Below are 27,500 nucleotides of genomic sequence, written 5' to 3' on the forward strand. Positions count from 1 at the left end.
TTTAGCAATGTAAGTTCATGACTCCATAAAATTTGGGAAGTATGGGGACACTGTGCACTGATAAAATGCCAATGTCACTTGCCTAAATTAAGAAACACATTCAGATCTGGTTTAAACTCTAATTAAGAAAGCCATTTTTTAAAAAGATTATTTTTCAAACCAAAATTATTCCCAGCACTGTCACATCACATGATCAACCGGAAGACAGCACTGTTGTAGCAAACCCAGGAAACATACTTGCTGTGCTGCTTTCATCCAAAATAATTCCTTTTAAAAACACCAAAACAAACTAAGAAACAAACAAACAAGGAAAGAAAAATTCCATACCCAGCAAAATAAATAAATACAAAAGACAATTTAACTTAATTATACCAGGAACACGGATGAATGACAATGAAAAAATAACTAAAATAATTAAAATAGACCACATTCAGACTTTCACGTTACTCAAAATTATTAAGCTAACGGCTAAATTCCAGAGCTTGAAAAAGCTTAAACTTTTAGTATTTTTGTCTATCAAGGAATAAAGATACCTTCTTGTTGTTACAAGCTATGACACTTTAAGGTGAGGGAAGAAAAAAAGCCAAAAGCCAACCCTCCAAAACCCTACCCTTTAACAATTCTTTGAAATACAACCTCCTACGTCATTTAATTTTTGAAAACCCTAAGGTCATGTAACACACTTTCTCTGTCATTTGTAAGTACATTAACTCAGTGGCCATACGACAGTGAAATTATGATAATGGGCTGCTAAAATGGGTCATGCAGACACTGCGTTTCATGTCAGCTTCAAACAACAGTGAGAATATAGTCCAAATCAAATAAGACAGTACAAAAGCACATGGTTTACTTTTCTCAAGGCTTTGCCAGTAACTGGGAAGGAGGGTGCAACCACTAAATATAAATGTACTAGTGGAGTTTCCCACCTATGAAATGTCCTTCTCTCCCCACCCATGACGCACTAAAAGAAAACTGCCATGACAAAGCAGCAAACTTTTTAGTAAAAGACCGTATTGTTCCTTGCAAGGTTTTCCTTTGCATAATGCAAAGGTTATCGCTAGACAAAGCCCACATTCTTAAAATGAAAACAGCTTCATATAAGAAGACGGAGAACAACACAAATCCTCAGACAAAATAAAATAGTTTTTGACTTGTTAGAGTATACAATCATTAGTATGCACTCTTCTGTCTGTACACAAAATTCAATGGATACTATTGCCTAAAGCCTAGGCAGTTCATCGGCATATGTAAGTATCCTTTGAAGAGCCAAAAATTAAAACATATCTAATTTGATATACATACAGAAGCCAACAAGCCGCAGGATTAAAAATTATTATTATTATTATTATTATTATTATTATTATTATTATTATTATTACTACTACTACTACTACTACTACTATAGAGTTGAACGACAAAATAATCCTGAAGTGCACACTTCAGGGACAGTTTGTTTATGTTCCTGCTTGTATCAATCTAAAGGATCAGGAATACTGTTTGCAAAATTCACGCAAGCATGGCACATCAGGGTTTGCTTGTCCTTCCGTTTTTCATACATAGTGTTGCAGTTGGGAGGAAAAGAACCGCAGTGTTGAGACTGTTAAAAACGACCTCCTGAAAATGCAGGCAAGCCGCACAGGATCGAAATCTGTGCACCAGTTAAAATCATACAACTGCATTTAACCCATTGATTTTCTTATGATATTAATACTTATTAACTACCTGTAATAAAGGCATAATTTTCTATAAAAAGCCCTTTTCTCTTTCTTTGTCTTTTCTGCACAATTTGAAAACTGTCAGTCTAATAGTTCCTAAGAGAACTCAAAGCAGTAAGGTTGACGAACACAAAAGCATAGAAACACCATCGCATGCAAAAGTTAGCTGAATAGCACAGATAATTGCTTAGATAATTATTTTGATAGAAGCCCTGCTGAAAGCTCCTGTATTTTTTTATACATGTTAAGTGTACATGACCCATCTCCTACACGTGCGCTATATGTTGGTTCATAACCGAATTAGTGACTTTTTGCTTTTTCTTTTTGTTCAAGATAATAAATAACATGTGCAGTTAGCTAAAAGGAGAATGGGCAACCTAGATTACCAGGCTCGTATTTATTTTTAAGCAAATTGTGTCTGTCAGACAGGGGGAGAAATCAAGTTACATAATTTATGTAAGGGGTGTCCATTATGTACATAGTAATGTAGTGGTCTGTGAGAAGACAAGCAAGTAGCAGTGAGAGAAGTTGCTCTTGAGGAAGATCACATTGCCCAGCTCCAGCCCGTGAGCTTCCTGAGCCTTATGCAGCCTGACTGACAATGAGATTTAATGTAGCCTAACTATAGTAGCCTTGAGCAGAGATGCAATTATAACAGGAAGGCATAGAGAGTTTTAGTGTATTAGACTGTATCAGACTGTTGCGAGCATCAGTGGAGCAATCAGCAAATGCTCACTTTTCCAGACTCTTTCCCCCACCACCTGAAAATTCAGAACATAAGAACCTTCCACTATTAAGAACTTGAGTAAAGGTCATTTTGTTTTCCTCAATACCATAAAAAATGGCAGAGCTAGATTTGACATGCATATGCAAATCAGCACAGAGGAAAAAAACCTGATTTTCCTTCACACTGGATTACTGTATGTGTATGAAATGTTGATATAAACACCTTGACTAAGAAAAAAACCCACACCAGCTCTGTGGTTTAATTGGCAGGATACACTTAACAGATGTAGCAGTGCTGGACAAGGTTATTGTCTCATGGCAGACGATAACAAAAATGTACAATGCTATACTGGTCAGAAAAATATAAATTCAGCTGAAGTTGTATTTTAACATACTTCTATCACTTATACAAACAAGATGGAGAGATATTTTACAATAACTTAGAATAATATATCAATTACAGGTAGCTGGTTAATAATACCAGTATATGTAATACAAAACAAATGTAAATATTTATATGGGGGAGAAAAAGATCGCCATGGCTGTTCAATTTGTAGACATTTGAGGTGTCCTAATATGCAATATGTCACTTAGTGCTTTGACATCCAACCTTTTTTGGACTTAATTAATGCTTTCGTTTCAAAGAGTTTTGTGTATATGAATCTACTGACTAAATAACTGCACCCACCCCTCAAAAAAATTGAAACCATTTTATTTCACTGAGAAGATAACCAACCCAAATGTGTGTTTATATGAAGTTTAGAAGGAGAACTTTTGGCAAGAGTAAATAGAGACTGTTATTTTGACCGTACTTTTCATAAAACACATGTTCACACAGAACCACAAAAGGCATACATACAGACTAAATATATGAAAAAACAAATCCCAATCCCACCTATTTATCACAAAAGGAGTTGCCAAATCATGTATGAACTTCTACAAGCCATTCATTCTAAACTTCTTTTTTAAGCCTTGTGATGGGTCTAGATAGATACTACGTGCATTAAAGTAACACAGAAATATACCCTAATCTAGCACTAACATCTTTAATTTGTCACTTTCATGGCAGGCATTTCCAGATAGTCTAGAGGTCCAGAAATTTTATGTTGCCAGCACAAAAGCAACTGAAGTACCTGACCACTTAAGCCCTCGTATTTTAAAATTCATGACAGAGGCAAAGTAAATTTTACTAAAGACTATTATATAATCAATAATTGGTTCAAAACATTTTTCTCATGGAAAGTTATGATGTTATTTCAAGCAACTGCTTATTACTATGTTATAAAGCATATTCCTCCGCAATATTCTGTTCAGGATCATGAAACCTTGGCAGCATTATGCCTTTCCTCTTGATATACAGCAAGAAGTAACAGAGTTTGGGACAGTAATAAAAAGGATTCATCACTTTAAAATAGTTTAACATCCATTGTGTGCATTAAATGTTGGGGAAATGTTTGCAGGAACTACTGCAAAAGAGCTGCAAATCTAATTCTTTTCCCTTGTCTGATTGATACAATCAGGAATTCATTTAAATGGTCCTTTAGTGAGCTGTCATCAAACTGCAGCCCATTTACAGAAGGTTAGCTAATTAATGAACTCTTGATTGAAGATTAATTTGGCAACGCTTTTTAATTTTCGCCTTAAAACCATGACAAACAATGATGTGTTTTAATTAGAGCTTCAGCTATAGCTGCGTGCTTTATATACATCTTTGATATTGTAAACAGATCACATCTATTCATTAGTAAATAGATAATAATGTTTAATTATCTGGAAATTAACAAAAGACTAACAACGTATCCTTATTTTACACATGCAGAAATAACGTATGTCCATAAAATGAAATGTCTTATCGAAGAACGTAGATTCCACCACTCTACATCCAAAATCCCTCTGTAACACATTGCTTTAATAAAAACTAAGTCCTAATTAAAAAGAAAAATATGAGTGGGTGTATTCTGTACGCATACCTACAGATGTAGTAATCCAACTATCCAGTATAAACCTGCTTCTTCTACCATAAAAATAATGCTGTCTTCACGTAAACTGTGATATTTCTGTACAATGATCAGTGATTTATTTGCGAAATTGCTAGAATGGTGAAGCCACACAGAGGTCTCAAAGCTTTCGACCAAGGTAAATAAAATGTCATAATATATTTAGCAAATAATAATGGAAAAAATAGAGAAAAACATCAACAGAAGATACCAGGAAACAAATGGGAATGGGGAGGAATAAAATTCCTAGCATTTCTTCCCCCAAATAAAGTCACTGTTCATAAAGTCACTGTGCCTCAGCCTAAACAATAGCAGCAAATTTAACTGTATTTTCAAAAAAAGTTCAATCACATTATTTTTCAATTTATCATTTTAATTTTCAGTACCATCTTCTATTTGCAACTTTTTGTTTTCCTTTTTAAAAGACATGCCCTTTCCTTTTTTTTTTCATGTGCCATGACCCCCAATTCAGTTATTCTAACCACAAAAAGGCTGCAATGAAACACTATCATTAAGTGATAGCAGCAGTAAGTTCCTGTATTTTGTCTGTGTTTTTGTTTGTGTGTTTGCTTTAAGGACAGGAAAGTGGAATAGCATTTAAGATGCTCATAATAACCATGCTCACAAATAACACAATCAATAGCTTGTGGTTTTTTCAGAAATCATTTTCAACTAACTTGTCTCCTAACACTGGAGACGTAGAGTGCTTTCATCTGTTCAAGATCTGGCCTTTAATTGCTTCAGATTAACATTAAAATGCTATAATGCTTACCAAAAATGTCTTAGCTATCATTTCATGTATTTTATTTCATTTTAAACACTGTTATATATTAATGACAAAATAGTCATCGATAACAGCAAAGGTAAACCTAGAAATTAATTCAGTCTAAGAAGGTCTCACTTCCCCATTGATTACGTAGTCAGAGCTTAGGTAGGCAGCTGAAAGGTTCTGAATCAAACCAGAGTCTTCACCTGAACATAAGAAACTCACAGCACATGTATGTACTTATCCAAGGAAGTATCTTCTCCTGGTTAGATGAATATGTGAGCCTTTCTGTAGAGAAATAGCATGCAGAACGTTGGAGCCAGACATGAATTGCTGGAAAAGCTCGGGGTTTTCTTTAATTCCATCTTTGGTTTTCGTTGACTTTACAGCAGGTAATGTTTCTCAGAGGTTTATGTACAGTATAATCAAGTATCAGGAAGAACATGAATTCTTTAATATAGTGTGGCCATGTCTTCATAAAGAGAAAAATCCCAATCCCAAACAGACATCTAAACAGACAAAGAGTACTCCTAGCTTACATGCTTATTTACTGTGTCCCAGCTAAGTAGTATTATTATTGTCAGCATTATGGCCAGAAATCATTACCCACTGTGGATGTACGACCTCTCATATTCCAGTTTAGTCACATTTTTGATAATATAGAACACCTGTGGAAAGTACATCAATAGCTAATCAAAAAGTAGTACCACAAAAACATGCTGTGTTTTGTTTTCTCATGTGACTTAGTATCTGAAAAGAGTGGGAGAAACCACAGGAACAAGTTGACTGCGTACATGCAAATGCTCCAAGAGCTACCAAAACCAATGAAGAAGAAAAATTATTGCTACGATAACTAACACCTGTGAGTAAACACAATATGCTTTGACAAAAATAAATGCATAAAGTAAAACATAAAGGCCAAATCCAATTCTACGTTCACTAACACAGGTACAAACTCATGTACTCTCCTGACATAACATGGGTATAAGAGAGGAAAGAATTTGGCCCACTAAATGCATCTTTGCAATCCAGCAACTGTTCCCCTAACCAAGCTGAAAAAAAAAAAAAAAAGGGTAGAGGATAAGAGATCTAGTAATGTAAAATCAGTGCCACACAAATATTTGAGAAACAGCTTTCATCAGAGCTGTCTAGCCCTAGATGTTTAAAATCATCTGTGTGGAAGGAAAGAGGAGAAAGAGGAAAATCACCTCCTTGTTCCAAAAGAAATGTTAGATTTTTGTACAATTATTTTTGTTTGAGTGGGTTGTGGAGAGCATTAAAGGAAATGAAGAGAAAAAGTGTTTTCATCAGTTGTTAGTTCGTGCTTGAAAAGCTCAAATACTGTTTCATTTTAATAGTTCATTCTCGGCATCTATGTACGCCTCGGTGCAGAATACAGGCACTAGCAATGTAGGGAAAAGAACGCGTGATATTACAGGTAAAGGAAAGGAGCGTGACAGACACCATCGGACAGTGGTTTTCCTCCCGCCACAGGAGCACAGCAAGACTATGATTCTATGATTCTAAGTCCTCATCCAGTGCCTGCAGTGGAATGCTTTCGCTAACGGGAGCGTGCTCGGGAGTACATGCAGCACAGAGCCGTCTGGGTCCCCGGCTCTTCGGCAATGGCTGAGTGACTTACTTGGTATTGTTCAATACGGTTAAGTTGAACATACATCAGCTATCATGATTTTTTCAAAAAGCACAAACAGAAAAAAAAAAACAAAACCAAAGGCCACAATATAAAACATTTTTGTTCCTTTTATTTTGTAAAGTGTGGTTTTGTTCAGATGACAACTTCTGTTGCTGCTTCGCAGTGCGTTTTGTAAAATTCTTAGGACCTGCTCCTACCACGGGATGCATATCCTCTGCAAAATACTACCTGCCCTTTTTGTCACCAAGGGTAAATCATAGGAGGTACTGAGCAAATCACAGGAGCAGGCCCTTATTCACTATGTCATCCTACTGTTAAATCTTCGCTAAAATGTGAGGGGAGAGCTCGAGACTTTGCTTTTTGCTGTTTGGTCTTTTCATAAACATTATCAAGTGCATGGATGGCAAAATGCAAATCCGCAAGGGTTTGTGTTTTCTGATCCAAACATGAATTTACTTAAACAGGGAACCCCGTAAGTATGTTAGAATACTAAAATACAAGAGGTTAGGAAACTACAGAGTATACTCATTTTTCAGAAGTAATGATAAGAATATTAATACTTAGCTGGGAAACTGTAAACAAGCAAGCTAGCTGCAAAAACTATTTTAATCCCACACCTGCTTACAGAAAATATTATACATATACATGGCACTAATTTGCAGCTGTAATGGAAAATAAAATCTAAATTTTATGACTTGGTTCTATCTATCTATCTGAAGAAAAACACAACATTGCACTAGTGGATATTCTATGACTTAAGGAGTAACAAACAATAACGTATATATTATGAAAGCTATACCTAGGTAGTGACATCCATGGCACACACACAGCTACCTTTAAAGTAGAAAACCTTGGGTATCTAAAAAAATGCACCTCTTCACTCTTTGGATGGGACATTTGCAGCCAAAAACCCTCCAAATGTATCATACAGCCTTAAACCAGACACTAGAATCTGGTTGGATTAACATTTCCCATCCAAGCTCCTTATTTCATAATGCCTGTTTTATTCATATGAAAACACCACAGAATTCTAGAGTCAATTTCTCTGTGTATCAGAAATCTGACTGCCACTCATGGCCAGGGTCTTCCTTTCCTGCAATCAATCTAAAAATACAAATCTGAGATTTAAGGATGCAGATTTCAAGCCAATGAATTACTTAAAATCGAGGCACAATTTTAAAATGCCCTGGGAACACTCACATATTTAAAGCAAGGTGTATGCTTAACCTTTGAGAAATTAAGTTACTGTCTTTCTGACATGCATACATACTTGTCAACAGGACTCAAAATACACATCAGAGGAACACACAGAAATGGGTTTCCAGTTTCAAAATGAGGACCTGAGACTCACTAACTACATTAGAAGCCACACTGCACACTCCAAACTATCAGAAGCAAAAAGCTAGAATTTCCTAAAGTGGTTGAAACATAATACACAATAAACCAAATATCTTGTCCCAGTGATGCTCTGAAAGAATAAGCTTGATTTAGAAAGAATTTCAGTACTGGAACTGAGTAAAAATAATATATCACACATTGCTGTGTTAGACTCTTGCGTTTAGGAGAATACAGTCACCTAGTCTCAAACAGTTTTAATTCTGACTTAAAAGACTTAAGGGAAACTAAAGATCAGTTTCTAAAGGTATATTTGGGTCTTTTATTTTTTTTTAATTTAGAAAATACCATCTACTGGTATTTCTTTCCTGATTCTTGAAAACAGGTGAAACCTGATCCCTTTTTGGTTACTTCTGCATTCATATGCTGGCATCACAGACACTGCTAAAGACTGGGAGCATTAAAGTTTAGTTTACTGCCAGGGCTCAGATCAATAAAGGAGAGCTTTTCTTGTGTGTCTTACCAAACCGAGGTCTCCTTGCATTCATACAGTGCAAAAAATCCCACTAGGGCCCATAAAAGAGGGAACTGAGATCCAGGCACCTGATATTTTTTTTTCAAAAGAGATATTGTCTCATATTGTTAACCTTCATTTTCAATGAGAGGTAAAGAGGAAGAGGCAGCATTTGGTGCAGTCTATCACAGTGTTAACCAAGGGACAGTCAACCTCAGGGCTGGCACACTCCGCAGCATAGAGTTTCCTCCCTCTTGCCTGCTTTTGCCCATTGCAGCTAAGAGCTACTTCTTTAATTGCTTACCTGCTTCCAAACAACAAGCATTTGTCTATATTCCTGGGCTTTATAATTATAATTATAAATCAATGTGCATTAATAAATTAAGTTTAGAAGAGCTTAGTTGGCTTGCTATTTATGGCATTATAAAATACTCACACGTTATGTGAACAATCTCAAGAGGCTTCTATTATCTATTCTCCAAATCTTTTTATGATTATAATCTCATAATCATTTCAGAAAGAAATGGGCAAAGTAGCTTTGCAAACATTTATTTAATTTCTCAATATTGTAATTTGGAATATTGTCTCCCCTGTCCCACTATAGAAATTTCAAAATAACAAAAAAAAAAATGCTCTGCCTGGGTTACAGGGCACAGGAAGAGATATTTTGACGTGCAACCTTTTTTGGACTGCATGATAACATAATATTAAGGACAGTAATGTAGCCAGCTTTGCATGACCTCAAGTATAAGGGCAGCTCTTACTGAAGAAGCAGCATGCCTTTAGGTGTCCCCCAAATGTCTTCATGGTTGATGCTTCAACATAAGGATGATTAAGAAACCACACATCCTACCAAAATACTGCACTCTAAAACTTGGAATAAATCCCCCTTTCTCTAGCTGCAACATTTCTGAGCAGGGCTTTAGCACTCCATTATTGTGAATGTTTTTTGGCCCAAGGCAAAAAATATTGACAAAGTTCCACCTCCAAGACAGTTATTGTCTCTGTATACTTGATAGCAGCCTTCAGAAGTTCACCTGCCAGTATTAAATCCTTGGTTTGGGTGAGAGAAGTAAAAATTTGCTAGCATTCCAAGCTATTTTACTGTAGCAGCAGCTACAGCAGCAAATCAAATTGTTCTTTCAATTAAACCAGTTCAGTGCCTTAGAGAAGAAAGATCTAGCCTTCTCCTTCTCCAAAAAAACTGCAGTTTATGCCAAGTCTGAAGTTTTTACTACAACTGAGAGGAAAAGGCTCAGATGTTCTTATTCTAGTGGCAAATAACCACGTCACAAAATAAAAAGTGTTTCAAGCCGTTTGCATATAACCAGAGGCCTGTGACATTCAAGGAAGCTAGTGCCAAGGCCTTCAAGGGGGCCATCACCAGGTTTGAACCTTCTTTTTGTCAGCAGCATGCACCAGCGGATTTGTTAGAAACTGGCAATACACTGGAACGTATCAGTGAGCAAGATCAAACAATGTGTCGTGATAATGTCCCAGATTTAAGCAGGCCAGAAAGACCACTTTGAGATGTACTAAAGCGCCTCGATAGGAAGTACTCAGGCAAGTAAAACAGGAGCCTTACACCCAGGGCCTTCTAACAGCAAGGAAAGGAAAACTCATTCATAGAAATCAACTATTACCATGACTGTTCTGAAGCAAAACACTGGGATGCAAATTTAGCTAGTTCTGAGTGAACAGCAAAATACTTTACTTTTTTACATCCCTCGCATAAAGACATCTATCCAAATACACACCAACTGCCCCACATATGCACGGAGTTTGTTTGCACGTGCAATGCAGAGTGACAGCAATGATTTACCTTGCTCTGTTTTCCTTTTGGGTTGTTTGGGGTTTTTTTAACACAGTTTTCACTCACTGGAAGGACCAGGCAAATAACTAAGATGACATCTGCTCACAGAATGTATAACTGTCACTGTACCACAGAGGGGACTTAAAAACTATGTGGCAGGGTCCCTTTAAATGAGATGGCCATGGCCATACAAGGATGGAAACCAAATGACCCCTCATGAGTAATCTATCCAGGTTAGAGAGGAGGTCATTGCAGGGGCACTACAGAAAGGCATGCACTCTGCATGGGAAACCAAAAGAATGTCAGAAACCAGAATTTCACAAGCTTTAACTGCAGAGACAGCATACTCGTTCCCTGATGCTTTTTAAAAGAAAACTTTAAAATATCACACCACCAAGCCAACATCTTAGTTTGAAACAAAATGTCAAATCCTCTACTCTTCACTTCATAGTGCCATCATAGCAGGAGACAGGAGACAGCTCCAAATCAAGTCCCTTTTATATTTACTCTACCACAAACCACTTTTTCTGTGCCTGTGCAAAAATGTGGCCTTATATTCAGAATGAACAGGTACCACCACAGACTCAGGATCAGAATGCTACTAGATGAGTTTATGATGTCCAGGCAAGTCCACCCCTCAACTCTCTCTCAATTTAATGGAAGTTCAGGACACTCAGTATCCCACAGGATCAGACCTTATGCTGGTTTAAAAAGTTATCCAAAATTGGATCACTAAATGGAGAACTATCACAGCTATTGAGAGGAGACTCTTCCCCTTTTCTTGTCAAAATTTGCTCAGTAGATAAAAATGTGTGTGCTATCTCACCTACTTTACCTACATGATATTTTCACTGGCCAAATTTAGTACGTTCCTAAAAATGTAAATGTTCCATTTCTCTTTTCTAATTAATGTTTCTACCATCTTCCTTCACCATTTTCTCCATCCTTTCAGTTGCACACACAAACACACATAGACTCCCCCATGACAAAGGCAGAGGAGTAAATCCAGCTTCTCTTCACTGATTATGGGCCTGGTTTTAATTTGTGCAGCAGTCCTTTTGATAACAATGCCTAGTTAAAACATCCATTAAAAGTCTGCATCAGTCATTTAATAGAGGAAGAATCTAATAGGGTTCCATTGGAACACCTCCATTAACTTTTAACAGAATTCTTTCTTACAGTCAGTGTTGTAAAACAGGGATATTTCACAAATTTAAGACCAGCCTCATTCTCCATGGGGTGACAGTTAGGTCACCGCTTCCCAATGTTTTTTGGGTAACTACATCAGTTCACCATTTCAGCTGCAACAATCAGTCTCTTCACAACTTATTAATTGCAGCTTGTACAAAGTGCCTCAAAAGTCCCGGTTGCACAGCTGGTCATAATACATATAATAAAAAGCATAGCCACCAGTTTCTAAAAAAAAAAACCGTATTACCAACCATTAACAACAAAGGACCAGACCTAGCTTAGTAATTACTGATCTGTCTAACTTTTATTTAGGAACCTAAACTCCCAACCATGGTGATGAACTGATATCTAAAGAGATCTTGGGAGATCTGTCTAAAAGCTACATGATATCTGTACTGTACATACAGCAATTGCTAGAAAGAACTACTGTATGAGTAATATCCTTCCACACTGAGGTCTATTGGTAAAAAACAGCAAACAACAAAACCAAGTCCACCTTCCTGCATTCATTAGCCACTCTGTGTTGTTATCTTGGCACTTGCATCATGTTCTTTTGTAAGTAAATCTCAAAATCCTTACCACAGAAAGCTAACTACTGCTAACTTAGTTTTACAAGTGGAGAAATTAAGGCGCAGGAACAGAATCCAGGTATTCTAATTCCCAGCTTTCAAGAGCGATATCAAAGGCATTGGGAATTCACAGTGCTCCTTCAGGACTAGCTTAAAATAAGGGAATATCCTGGTTCTTGGCCAGAGTCTGAACAGTGGAAGTACAGTTTAACTCTCTAGCATGATGGATCTCCTCCAGCCACAGGAGCAGGAGGTACAGGTGCCTGAGGGAAATGAGAAGGGATTTACTCGGGAGAGTCCAGCCCGAACAAGCAAATTGCTGTAATGGAACAGGTCAGGACCCGCAACTTCCACTGCTGGCTTCAAATCCCTCCACCCACAGAAAGCAGGGGGAAATATTGTCAAGATTATCCTCCTGTCACACTTTCAGAATTAAGAATTTCATTAATCACTGAGGAGTTCAAAGATCCTGTAAATCTGATTCTGTTCGCACTTCCACTGGTTTGACACTGATGCAGATGTGAATCCATTGGCTGCAAATGAGGTACCCCAAATTGCATATGCATAACTAAGAGGAATCAAGTTCGTAAATGTTACGATTTTCTTAGTCTCAACTGTCAGTTTCAGCAAACTTGAGCAGGAGCCCTGAAATTGACCTGGCTTGTGTAGCAGAGTCTTCAGAAGAAAATAAGAATTAAGGCAATTTTTTTTCCCATTAGACCCTGCACAAGCTTTTAAAAAAAAATTAAAATCAAAATGCAATAAAATGTCCCTAAGATACATGTGGTTTTATACACACCTTTCTCAAGGAGTAAAATCATTCAGCTCTTGGCCTTGTGCTTCATGATACACTGAATTAAGCAGATGTTTTACTAGCACCCTACACAATTTTACTCAGGAGTTTGTTTACACATAAATAGACACAGACACACACACACACTCACCAGCTTTTCTCAGGCTAGATAACATACACCAGAAGCGCAGACAGAAAATGGAAAACAAGAAAGAACAGAGCTCTCTTTCTTAACCACTTCTATTATTTGGAAAAAAAAGACAACAAGGAGAAGTTCTGGGAGCCTAATTTTTTGTTTGTTTCATCCACTTGTTCATCATGGCCAACTCTAATGAAGAAATAGGAACAATACCTAGGAAACATCAATGAAAATAGGGAAAATGGGAGGCTTTTTAACAAGAAGAAAGAAGGTCTCACCAAAATACATTATCAAGAATCAATTTTTGTACATGCAAAATCACCTAAGCTTCGCCTGTGCTTTTGGGGAACTTTTTTCAGCTGTCTCAAGAGGAGCATAACTGCTGGAAAATGCAACCAGTATCTCTGAATAGAATAGCAGAGGTTGTTTCCTCACACAGGAAACTTGTGACAAGAATGTATCACAGGAAAAACAAGAAAACTGAATTTAGCCATTTAGTCTTAGGTTCCATCAGGATTAGGCTATGAATGCTCTCCAACCCATTTGCCACCACACAGTTACATTTGTATCTGCCCTTCCCTTCTGCAGCTTACCATCCATTACTGCATCCTTGAAACTGTACATGGTAATTGTACATCTCAGCATCTCACTTGCTGAAAAAAATAGGTGGCAGAAAGCATAGCAAAGTAGCAGATTTCTGGTGCTACTCAATCAAAAGCACAGAGAGAAAGGTTGTTTTAGAAAAAGTCCAAGTCATCTTGTTTTCAGAAGAAAAAAACAAATTTTGAGACAATTTTATTTGGGAAGCAGGGACACCTAGGAATAGATTTATCCTCAGTGGTTTACCATGCTAGGCAAAAATGAAGGCTGATAGGATGAATTGCTGGTGCTTTAATTTCTTTTTGTGTACCAAGAGACATTTAAACTACTTCAATGCTATCAAGCCGGGCAACGAATATGTCTCTAACTACAGAACGGCAAGTTTCTAAAGGAAATGCGTCACTTTAGAACATTTCACTGTACACCTGTAGAGCAGCCACGCTGGTGCTCAAGCACAAAGGAACTCGATTTATTCTGCGAAAAGAGGAGTAGCTAAAGTGCTGCTCATTTCTAAGAACAAGTCTAGCTGCACGTGGTGTATACTGCCAGTGAAAGCAGATTCACACTACAAAGCCGAGACTTTGTGCAGAAGCAGCTGAGGGATCGAGATAGGTTCTGTGATAAATGAGAGGTAATGCCCACTGCTGTGGGAGTGATACCCTTCAGCAGAAGGGCAGCAGCAAAACAGTGGTGCTAGCAACAAAGTTTCACGCTTAGATTTGCTACATCTTTGGTCTCAGCAAACATACAACAGCACTGACAGTGCCATAAACTCACAGAGCTTTGGTAAGATGCATATAAAATACAAATATGCAACAATCAATCAAAGGCAAAGAAAGATAGAAATGGGCAGGGTGGCATTGCACTGAGGAAGAGGATTACAAGAACTATACATTTTGCTGAATTTTCCCTAAAACTGCTACATGTAGTAGTCTCCAGTCTAGAAACCCCCTCTAGGAGCACTCAAAAGAAGAAATTCTTTTTTAAAGTGCAAAGTATTGCAGGGATGCTCGTCGTTTGGTCCTATTTATACACACTAATATTTTATTTCTGTCTGCTGTCCATACATAAAATACAGTACAATCAGATAAACCTTGAAAGATGTATCTGATCTATGCAAAAGTTATGTTGGAAGTACAGCACATGAAGGAGGGCTTTCCATGTGTAAACTGAACAGTTAATCTGAGGAACTGGGCCGTTCACCTGAAGAAGGGAACCATACTTCATCAGGATCTACTAGAAAAGCAGATGCTGCTGATTACTTAAGGGAAAAGAAGGAAAAAATATTAATGATAAAAATTTACCTCTGTCCCTGATAGATAATGGGTTAGATGACATGTTTATTTGATCATCCAAGTAAGTTTTTATTCAATCTACCTGTTCCCTAATGAAGTAAATTGAAAGTTCAAATGAAGTACTCTTTAAGTATGATGTCACTTAGCAAAATACGATATAAATCATATGCTATATATGATTGTATGTATATACATATATACATACAAGTGATAATCTTTACAAGAAAGGATGAGAAACAAGCAGCTCATCATGGGCTATCAGTGGAAATGTATGTTAGCTGGAAGATTCCTAGTCTAGAGGGATAGGTGTGATCCAGTGAGGGACAGAACACTGAAGAAAGTGTAATGGATTGCGGACTATACTCCTAGCCCTACAGAGTTTGCTACAAGACTTCACCTTTATAGTGTCTCTCCTTACCTTTTACTCCATATTAGCAGCCTTCATCATGACTGTATACTTTGGGGTAGAGTCTGTGCTCAATGGTCCTAAATAGTGTTTAATTGAACAGGCTCTGATCAGAGCCTCTAGACAACAAAATGCTTGTTTCTCAAATCAAAAATAACAAAAGCAATTTAATAAATATATAAATGTAACTTAAACTCAAAGCCAAAGACTGTTTAGATATCTAGCTAACAAGAAAACCCAGGATTTAGATGTTTATGTGATCTCCTACCTTTAATTCAAATAAACCAGGCAAAACCATCCAAGTGTATCTCATGTTCCATTTGTCTTGAATACAAAGCCATTCCCACTACATTACTCAATCACATTCTTATCACTTGAGCATTAACTTTATTCTAAGATTCCATTTCAGTACAACTAAATGTAGCAAACACCAGCAGGACTGCTAGAGATAGATGACCATAAGGCTAATTTTAGAAATTTGTTTAAGTTTCTTTTTTTTTTTTTTCCTAGGAATGCATCAGTAAAGGAAACCCATCAGCTCTGGAGAGCACCAGAATTCAGAAGAACAGAGGCATGTCTCTGCAGGTTGACAAATAATTCTTAATGTTACACAGAATAAAACCACCCTGTAAATATAGAGGCCAAGGAGTCAAAAAAAAACACCAAAAAAGGTACACAGCTTATTGGATATACTTCAACTGCAGAAACACCTGTGTTAATTACATCACTGACACTAGCGCACAGTAATCAGACGACAAAGTGTTAACAGTCAGTGAGTTGCCATGTAATTACGGCTACATCCAATGAAGTTACCCAGTACTATATGTACTGCATTGTTCCTGTTATTATGTGGTAACTATCAAATTACCATGTGTCATCACTGTAACATTAGGTTGACCCACTATGGAAATTCATTCTGTTCAACAGCAGTCTAAATTCTTCATTTTGTCCCTCTGGTGATGTGGACAGGTGGATTACGTACTGAGCTATACTAAAGGTTAAAGGACTAGGTTAGGCACTTCATAGATTAAAGCTGATCAAACAGCCTGATTCTGCCACCTTTTCCCACTATGAGTTTCATTACTCTACTGCAGATGGGATAATACTTGACAGAGTACTACTATCTGTCCCAAAGTGATCATTTTCTCCTTAAATTTCCTGTAAAACCTACATCAACTTTCCCTCTCTACAGCTGTAGTAGTTACTATCTTAAAAAAATAGAGTAGAAAAGCAGGTTTTGCTTGCTGTAAATGGAAGGGAGTCAAAGATGTCAGGAGATCCATTTAGGACTTACACTGTTACTAATCTATTTTACTGAGAAGACATACAGAAAATAATACTATGATGGGAGGAAAGAGTATTAGGGTTTTTTTTAAAGGGACAAACAGAAATAGATACATCGTGATAAGATTTGGTTCACACATTTTCTGCATCTATATTTCTGTGGAGAACAAAATTAAGTGTTAGAAGTATTTTAAAATAACATTAGGAATACACACATACAAGTCTTGGAAACAGCTCAAATGAGGGAGCAAAACTGCGTGTAGCTCTCAACCTGGGAACCTCCCACACTACAACAAACTCATTAGCAACTGCTAACAAGCCACCTGGTGTGAGCTACATGGTAAGTGAAAATACAACGGTGAGGATGTTATGAAAATGGTTATCACCCATCAGCGCATTCACTACAAGGAGTATTTTGCACATATATTTTACATTAACACTTGGAAGGTGCTCAAATGTTAGGTGAACGGGAGTCCACACAAGAGCCTGCAGAGATGACACGGTGGTTTCAAGGGCACAGGACTGTTCACTACTAGTTTAAGTGACATCTAAATAGAAATAGGTGCACAGCTAAATTCATACACAAATGAAAGTCAGAGATGTTAAGGGGAAAAAGACAATTGGCTAATTATGTAAATAAAAATTGAAATATTATAAAAGATTTATCAAAATGAGGAGGGAGTCTTTTCTTACCATGATTAGTTAGCACATAGCAGAATCCCTGAGAAGACAAGACAATTACTGTTTCACACAGGTTAACAGAATCAGATATAGCGTCTGGGGAAAGTAAGATTTATCAACAACTACCATGTGTCATCTTCACGAGGACTGGCCTCAGGTTTGCAAGTGTGTCTGAATTAACATAGAGGTAAAGCACACCTTTTTTTTTTTTTTTCTTTCTGAAGAAAGGCCTGAGGTCTCAGAAAAACACATGGTAACAAGCACTTTTGCTGCAGAACACTTCCACCTCAACAGCTGCAGCTCACGGTTGAGTTGTTCAAAACAGTTCATTAATAGGTAAAGGTAGTCCTTTGGTTACATCTGGTAAAAAATGGCTTGAAGGCAGGTTTTTGCCCAAAATGGCTCAATTCACTTCCCCTTTGCACTTTTGCACAGAGCATTTCTGACTGCTTGCTACATCTCTCTCAATCTGCCAGTGGCTCTGTGGCTCAAGATTACAGCACTGGAGATGCATGCAATTTTCAAGGAACTAACAGCAAGTTAGCAACTGTACATTTATTGTCAAATCGTGCATTGTTGTCTCTTCAACAATTTACCTCCAAACTTCTTCAGAATTTTCTAGAATCCCTTGCAGAATCTGACTCCCCTTATGTGTCAGTCATTTCAAAGTTGTTTAATAGGGAATGGCAGTCAGTGGAGCCAGATGACAATGGGAAGAATAACTCCTTACAAGCAATTTCAACAGAAGACCAGAAGCAAGGAATGGAAACAGACCCATGTCCTCATATTACATCTAGGTTGTTCTTACACTGTCAAATATAGTGCCTCCAAATCTCAAGTGATATTGCTCTGTTTATAGTAACAAACATGGTGGACTAGTGTACGCATAATTCGTGAGGTTTCACCACTGTGTCCTCTAGCCCCACTCTAAGGGGACATAGTGAAACAATAACAGCATCCTACCCTTGTTTACACTGCACCATTTGCTACCCCAGCAGTGAGACACGCACTAAATCTGTAGCCTTTTACAACAGTTTTGCTACTCAAGATCCACCCTTGACTCTAAATGCGCCAAAGAGATTGAGTTCAAAAAGTTCTGTGTAACTTAACTTGACGTCACATCTGAGAAACTGCCCTGCTAAAAACCGTTTTTGTACAAATAACTTTTACATGAGCCCATGAATATTTCTGTGATGCAATGACCAGCATCTCCAGCACCGGGATCTTTCAAAACATTGCCTTAAATAAAAGCTTTGGGGCCAATGCTACCTGTATGGCTCATGGAAAGTAATGAACCAAGTTATGGAAGAGGGAAAATGAGGACTTTGTCTCTTTAATTTTGCATGCATGATAATGTTTTTAACCACTAAGGTCATACCTGCATGTGATGACTGACAACTTTTCAGCTTGATTCAAAGCAAACAGCTGTTGGTTTGATTGCCTAGCAACTAAAAGTTGATGGATGACCCTTAAGATGGATAACTACCATAAATCACCTCATTCAGACTCTCAGGGAAAAAAATTAAAAAACAATGGTTTTCATGACATTTGCTGCACTCCATAATGTGCCATGATAAATTTGGCTGCCTTATGGATGCACAGTTGTGGCGGCTGAAATTAGACACTTTTGTTTTCTGCATTCTGCACTTCTTGTAGCCCCCTCTGTAAGGTGTGTTCATATTAATATACTCCACTGTCAGAAGAAGGCAGAATACCAGAAGCTACTGTCAGTCACCACAAGGCAGGGAGAATCTGTATTGAATCTCTGCATCACCAAACAGCTTTTAATCAGGAAACAGCAGTCTTATATCATAGCTATGGCACGGGGCTACATGCATTAATAATGGTTACAATATATTTAGTGTAATGACTTGACCCCGGTCAACATTATTGATGCTGTGATTAATATGAATTTGATAAACTACTTCCTCTTTGAAGACATTTTGTATGTTTCTCAAGCAAGAGAAAAATACTTTTTATGTATAAGTAAATATAGCAGGTCTTCATAGAGGCATTCAGATTTCAGCTGCACAGGTGTAAAAATAGATTTCTCAGGATTTATACTAGTGTCCCTGAAATTGAAATCAGGACCACATGAAAGAGGATGGGGAAAAAAAACAGAAAAAAAAAAAAAAAGAAAAAAATCCTCATTTTCATCTCATTAATAAAAAAAAAAAAATAAATCCAAAACCCCCAAACCATGATTCTAAATGGAAGGCCATATTCCTCCCAGAGAGTGTTCAGACAGAAAGGGAAATTCCCTTTTATTGTTCTAGATAATAGGATTTCTCTGTTTGTTATGTACAGAATACATATGCATTCAAAAACAGATGTTCATAATTGTTTCCATTGTTGGGTTTTTTTTTAAACTCTTGAGCTTGACTATTCATATGAAAACTCTCGTACTGAATTTGGTTTATGACAGCAAAATGATTTCTGGTTTTCTTTAACCAAAAAAACACACGCACACACACACAAAAAAAAAAAAAACAAACCACCAAGGAGATAGTTTGGTGCAAGTTTTAGTATATCCTTGCAGAAGTGCTGCTTTAAATGCTAGTATGTAACGGACGAGGGACAAGTGTGGTAAGAGCTACCTTCCTCTTAGTAGATACATGTCAGCCCACATGAATAAACTCGTGTCCAATGCATTTTTTGGTATGATACAGTAATTCCTAAACTGTGATACATGACCCACTGAAGGGAGGCAGGTCAAGAGGGACACAAGCTATGATTAGAGGCATGAAAAAGAACTCCAAAAACTGAATCAGTGGGAAATGGAAGGTATCAGTGGAAATCAGAAAATCAGAAATTGGATGGAAATGGAAAATAAGCAACTTCACCTGGAGACCGGACAGCTACCTGGAAAAAGTAACTGGGAAAAGGATGCTAAGGGAAGAAAGTTTCAAGGTGGACTGAGCTGTCAGAACACATGGGGGAAATGTGCTTGAGACCTGCTCATACTGTATCTAGACCGATGCTACCAGTTTCAGGAACTTCCCCCTTTACTGCAGTCAGTTGAGCATTTTCTGAATTCAAGTTAATTTATTTCTAAAAAATCAAAAAGTGATGTTCCAAAACATGAATATTCTAATAAATTAATGAAGCACACTGGTGTGCTGGTGGTACTAGATCAGAAATAACACTTAGCTGAACCATGCCTTCAGATTTTCAGCAGGTTGTAAGCAGTTTTCTAAAATTATATTCTGAAAATATAAGGTATGTTTTCACCTGTAAGATCGCAACTTATGTTTCTTAATTTTACATAAAAGTAGAATGTAAGCACAGTATGCATGAGGCTGTTGAGGTCTGTTGCATTTCTCAACAACCAAGAAAGCTGATGCTCCACCAGGTATGTGAGCAATTTACCAGACGCTCCACTTCTGTAAGACACCTCAAGCAGTAAGTGAATATATAGTTTAGATACTCTTTGTCTCACCCAGCAGAGATGAACCTGGCAATGTAACAATGCTAGTTGTAACGCAAGTTATTTGGAGTTTCTGCAGTTTCGGGTCACAGCATTCCATAATCAGTATTTTGCATCATTCAGCCACAGTACCCCTTCAACTGAGAACCTAACTAGCGTATTTCACACAAACAAGGGTTTCAAATGCACCTAGATATGTTTAACATAAAAGCACTTATATACATATAATATTCAGACACAATCTCTATTTATTGTCTCAGCTTTAAGTCTTGGATGCCTCCGTGAAGGACCCACTAAAGAGGACAAGACGGTATGCTGGCCCTTTAAAACTGAAATGCTTGTTTCCTTTCTGTAAGAAAAGTAAATCATGCTATAGTGAGTGGAGCTTTGAAAAAGCATCCATCCATTAAAGTTCATGGATCCTCGTTTCCAGATTGTCCCTCCCCTGGCTGTGTCTCAAGTTACAGCCTTGTACAATCCAAGTCTAAATAATATTCACTATGATAAATGACACCATAACTCCGATATCCACAATCAATCTTTGCTTTAAAGATACATCCATCTTCAATAATGTTGATGGGGATTCTGTAAAATGGGAAACGTGACTGTTTTCCCGACCTCCTAACAGTGGGGGAAGGAAGCTCTGAGTGATGGCTGTCAGCCCACATCTGGCTGCAAAAATAAATTAGCCTTATGTAGACAAATGAAAGGACCAGCCCTGACTAGAAAACAGCCACTCCTGAGCAATGGCTAATTTATAGGACTCCTTTCTGGAAAGTTCCTAGCTAAGGCTACAGTCTCCTTAGCTATCTCTTTAAATGATATCTGATGCTGTAAATAACTTCAGTGTGGTAGGAACTATGCAAAGTACAAAAAGTGATTTGGTGGGGGAAGGGGAGGAGACAATAACTTTCTCACATTCTTTGTACATGATCAAGACGTAAAATTCAGCCACTTTAAACACACTCGCACGCGCACGCAAACAAAAGTTTTGTTTCAGCAAAAACGTCGTCTTATTTTGAAAATATGCTCTTCTTCATTTGACAGAAGATTATTTTTTACTTTAACTCCTTTGTCATCTCCTGGGCTGCAGGACTGAGGCAACTATATTGCAAAAATTAAACTATTCAGTGCAAGTGACACCTTGAGGTCTGGGGATTATTTTTTTCCCCATTAAATGCTACCAAGTTTTGTTCCTCCTCACCTTGCCCCCTCCAGCTGATAGATGACTTTCACGAGAGGTGCGGCAAGTCCTACCATGTCAGTCCCTCTACGCAGGTACTGTGTGGCTCAGATGTTGTGAAGTGGCATACGGAGAAACTACCTGCTGTATTTATTTCAGCACATGGTTTCAGAATAACCTGAAAGAGAATTTAAACGGGAAAGTGGAAGAAGACTCCCTCTCACTCACTGCCTTACGTGAAGCACAAATCTCTACCTGTGCGTAGGACAGTGGCTACCCTTTTCTCATGACTGAAATGCTTTATTACCTTATTCTTTATGTCTTTGACCTTGTCCTGCTGTAGAAAAACATAGGACTTTAATTCTTACAGCGTATAATATATGGGATTTATTAAAAAACAAAACAAAACAAATCAAAACAGTAGTCCTTTCCAGGAGGAGTGGGGAAACGGACAATGGAGCAGCCTGGTGCACGTTATTTCCGCACACCGGCCAGCCAGCATGGCACCTGGGCATCGCGGCTCCCGGGGGAGGGCTGGCAGCGCTGGGGAGGGCTGGCAGCAGTGGCAGCAGTGAGGGTTAATTCTGTGAAGGTTGAAGGACTTACAGTAATGCTGCGAAGACAGAAACATCACAGGCTTTCCTGGCAAGAGGCTCGCAGAGGGTAGGAGGGGACTGCGAAATGAACTCTCTCAGGCTTTGTCGTGTGCGTTTCCCAAGGCCCGGCCTGGCCCCTTTGATAAATGACACATGTCATTCTGTCAGGGGCTGACACTGCAGCTGGGAGGGCCGGTGATGTATGGCTCCGCTGAAAAGGAAATCAACTTTTTGGCACCAAGTAAGACTGTGCCCTGTGTAAGGATTTTGTTTCTCAAAAAGTGAAAGATAGACTCAGGATTTAAAAAAAAAAAAAAAAAAAGTTGAAAAACAGATTGAACGACAGCTTACACTTAACATAAATTAACTCAGTAATGGTGAAATGTGCTAGCCTGTGATAAATAAAAGCTACATTAGTCAATTATTAATCACACTCCAACTTGTAGCCAAAACCCATGACTTAAATCTGAGGCCTGAGCTGCCTTACAAACAGATAAGACAGTGTTTGATAGATGTCTCGCATAGTGTAATCAGGAAGGAATCAAAGGCTTAGTGGTTTAACCAAGGGGGGTGTGGAAGGTTCTGGAAACTGAGACTGGGTAAAGTGGATAACTGGATTGAAAGCGCCCTTTCACTGGGGATACAGTATATCTTTTGACTGCTTAAAAAGAGAGAGAGAGAGAGAGAGAGAGAGAGAAGGGGGGAGAGAGACATATCTGAATTTGGTTTAATCTTTTTTTTATATACAGGAATGTCTCGAAACTGTATTTCCCTCCCCCACCTCCCACCACCACCACCACTGTGTTAAATCATTTAAATCTGATCACTATTAAATGGATTCTCACCGAGACATCAAGTGTTTCAAATACGATCGTTTTGCACGGATTACAATTTAAGCATTTTATTTAATCGAATGAACTCGCATCAGGCTGCAACACATTCATGCAGATACAAGCTGTAGAGAGAAAGCACAAAGCTGCATAAACTAAATGATTCCTATTCAACCAGACTGTAAAGACAAAATAAAGGATTTCAGATACAAAGGAAAAACTAAACACCTAAAAACACCAGGAAGGAGGGGGGGGGGGGAGATGGGATACAGTATCTATAAACCAGCATTACACCTATGTGAAAGGCTGAACTTGTGCATCACCTTGATGAGATGCAATCACAGAATCGCACTGCTTTTTGTTTATCCTCTATCTGCACAGCAACATGAAGGACGCTGAACCCAAAGGTGACTTTTGTCCCCTGAACAGAGAGAGAACTAGCACCATGTAGCACTAAAATACCACTCCTACATGTTCAGCTGACCTAAAACTCTAGCCTAGGCTTTCTGGAGGCCCTCAACCCAGAAGTGACAGGATGTGAGTGTCACCGTCTTCCTCCCCGTGTGGATGCTCTCACAGCTCATTCACGCCACCCAAAGCTCTGAGTAACTGGAAATAGAAGGTTTTGTATGATACACAGAGCCTTGAACAGAAGTATTTCTTAGATGAATGGTAGTCTCAGGTCCTGATCTAGCAATGGGCTGTACATGGGCACACCCCTGTGACTGCACAAAGCCAGCTGCTGGTTCGGGGTCTTCTGGCCAGGTAAGTCACTTTCTAGCATCGGTTGTGTGTTCACCAGCAATTAACAACGAGCATCACTGGGATGGGGGCTCGCAAAATTGCTATAGTCCCTTCCCGATCCAAGCTGTAATGAGCGCTGCTATCAGCTGGAACACTGCATTAATGTTTGTTTCTCAATCGGTAATTTCCATATGCTTTACATCATTTCTAGTGATGTATCAATCACACTGGTTCATCAATAACTTGCTTAATTCTCCCGAAGCCTCGGACATCATGTGTAATTGCAGTACCACACAACTGAGTTGAATTATATTAACCAGTACACAAAAAAGACGCAGATCCCAATGAGGAATGGAAGCATTCACAACATCAACCATGAAGGACTTTATCAGATGATTTTCCGAACCACAAAAACACTGCAGAAAAAGCCTCTGACCTTTAAAAAGAATGATTTACCTTTTTCCCCTTCCCCCCAGCACATTACTACTTTATAGTACAAAATATCGTAACTTTTAAGTGTTTCTACATGGGATGGGGTCCTACTGTGCTTGGTGCTGTACACACATGCTAGGAAACAAATGAGCTTTTAATGTTAATCCAGTGAAACTGCTTTCTTCAGTTTACACATGCTGTACATGCTTGGTTTTTTTAACAGTACGAAGATGAATACAAAAAGGAAAGAATCTGTAACTGTAAAATTTACACCACTAGTTATAGCCAATGTTTAAAGTCTGTATACATTCATATGCATGTATGAAGGTACATTTAACCACATAGATTCCCTTGCCCTCCGACGTGCCATCAGGATTTTACATTATAAAGTAATGTACTACTGTAAAGTAAAATATTTCTTTACACGGTGCTGTGGACTTGCCAGTAGACCCAAAAAGCGATCCAGTTTACTTCAGTTTTAGAAGTAAGGTAGCAGTTTCGCTCAAGTAAGATCTCAGATAATCTCAACCAGCTGAAAATGACAGCAGTTGTCTAGATCACAGCAGCTATATACCCACTCACCAACTTCAAGGTGGTGCAGAGAGTGCTTAATTGAGGAATTTAAAAACAACTGAAAGAAGCACAAATTTCAAAGTAAATGAAACAAGGAGACCCTTTGAAAACCAAACTTTAGTGACAGCCCCTACAGAGAGTACAGCTATTTTCTCAATACACGTAAAATTTGACTATGGAAAGGAAGAGAAGGAGCAAGGGAACAGTGTGTATTTAAAAACACGTGCACACCGTCTGGTGTTTTAAACTTTTGCCTTCCTATTGCTAAAATGTCATTTTTTTAAGTCCATAAAATTTCAGATAGTGTGCAAAATGTTTATATATTACCAAGGTCTCCCTTTAAAAGGTTTATACTTTTACTTTATGACCTGTCCTTGATTTGACACTTCCGCTCATCAGAAAGGGATTTATAAAATAATCCTGAAGGTGAGGAACAGACATCTGTCAGGGACTGGCTGAGTTTCACTTTGCGAAATTTAAGAAGGGAGAGAAATCCTGTTAAGCTCTCTTTAGTCACCAATAGACATCAAAGGTAATAATTAAAGAAGACAGACGTCATAAAAATAAATTTATGTAGTTCTTTATAAAGCACAAGCACTCTAGTGTGTAAAATATCTACTAGAGTGAAAGAAAATACAACATTCCAAATGAGCAAAAATCTGTTTTGTTTGAGTTTTTTTGCCTACTTGAGTAACATTAAAAAAAAAAATACAAGTTTAAACTAAAGTCTTTCAAAACCTTTGCCATCTGTGGGTACATGAACTATGGATGACCCCGAATGATTTGCACTCTGCTCAGAATCCCTTAGAAAGCACGGGAAAAAGTATCATTAAGAATGACTGATGACTGCCAGTCATGGTTGACCTCACCCAAGCTTTGGTCTCTGCCTCAGTAATAAGCTGTCCTTTATTAGCACCAACACTCCATAAAAGGGGTGTGTTTAGTCACAGGATAGTGGCCTTCTAATGCTCATTGCTTCTCCCTGAAAGATTGATTAGTGCTCATTTTTACTGCCTTCACAGTATATACAGTGACAGTGCTGCAGAGTGTCAGGGCCTGCAATATTGATGATAAGTACAACTACAAACTAGAGGTTTGGAAAAGGCAGAGGATTGGGAGTTCACTCTTCTTTTCAACTAGAAAACACTACCAAAACAAAAAGGACAAAACACAAGCTTACACATGAGCTACCAATATTCTGGTAAAGATAAACGGGGGGCTAGGGAATTCCCTCTCCCTGAATAAAGGCAGTTTAAAATACAAAACTTAACAGGAAAGATTGTCTTTTCATTTTGTTTTGAAAATGCACAGGCATTTTTCCTTTCACTGACCAGATGTTAAGGCAAAAAAAAGATTACACTGAAATATCATTCTTGTGTTTATTTTTTATTTCAGCAAGGCTTTTAAGTAGTGACTTACAGGATAGAAAAAAAAATAATCTTCTGTAAGTACAGAGAGTGAATGTTCCTGATTTGGAAGTTACTGCAGTGTCCCTTTGCAGCAGCAGGTGCCTCTTTGAGGGTAAAAAAGAAAGAAAACATGTTGGCCATGTGTCATCTTCTGCACAAATCTGCCTGCATTAACATGATTCCTCTGCAGCTTTTACTCTTACATTTGAAGTCAGTGGGATCTATGCAAAATCCTTCAGTGAAATTAAGATCTGGAGTATAAGCTGGCACCTCTGGAGAAAAAAAATGTATAGTAGAATCATGTAACGTAGTATGCAATTGCATGCAGTGCAAGGCATATTTAAAATACAGCAAGACCCAGATGTGGTCCTTGCAAAGCATCAGCACTGCAGTGATGAAAGAGCAGGTAAGGATTCATGAACTTTTTCATATTAAGAAATTCCAACCTGAATACATTACTTGGAAGAGCCATGCCTTGACTTGATTTAAAAAGTAGAACAGAATTGAAAACAGTCTTTAAAATTGGTGGTTTAACCAGAGACTTTATAGCATACGAGGCCAGCTCAAAGTTATACTGTAGTAGTTTAATATGGAACAATTTGTCCATATGGTTCTTCCTGGGAACGAGTCATTTCACATGTTACAGCAAGATACAGCTGAAAAAAGGCATGTTTCACTGTTACTTTTATATAGCCGGGAACTTGAGCACGGCAACCTCGTACCAAAAAGTATTACAGCAAGAGTTTACTGCATTAATAATAGGATGCCCTACTGCTGTGACACATTCTGTACTTTGAAATAAATATTAGTCACAATAGATAAGTTTTA

General features: G+C 38.0%; 1 protein-coding gene across 2 annotated transcripts in view; it reads right to left on the reverse strand.

The window, feature by feature from the left end:
• Positions 1 to 27,500, reverse strand: part of TSHZ1 (teashirt zinc finger homeobox 1) — a gene marked incomplete at its 5' end in the record, with an annotated part of 52,880 nt that overhangs the window by 15,040 nt on the left and 10,340 nt on the right. Inside the window, one exon of one of the 2 annotated variants that reach the window (XM_082479639.1) lies at positions 21,145 to 21,274. The exons of the other annotated variant lie outside the window; for it this stretch is intronic. Coding sequence (XP_082335765.1) covers positions 21,145 to 21,274 — 130 coding nt within the window. Of the gene's footprint in view, positions 1 to 21,144; positions 21,275 to 27,500 lie in introns of those variants that run through there. 2 annotated transcript variants of the gene reach the window in all.

Source organism: Vanellus vanellus (assembly GCF_965231255.1).
Source record: "Vanellus vanellus genome assembly, chromosome: 2".
NCBI classification, from domain to species: Eukaryota; Metazoa; Chordata; class Aves; order Charadriiformes; family Charadriidae; genus Vanellus; species Vanellus vanellus.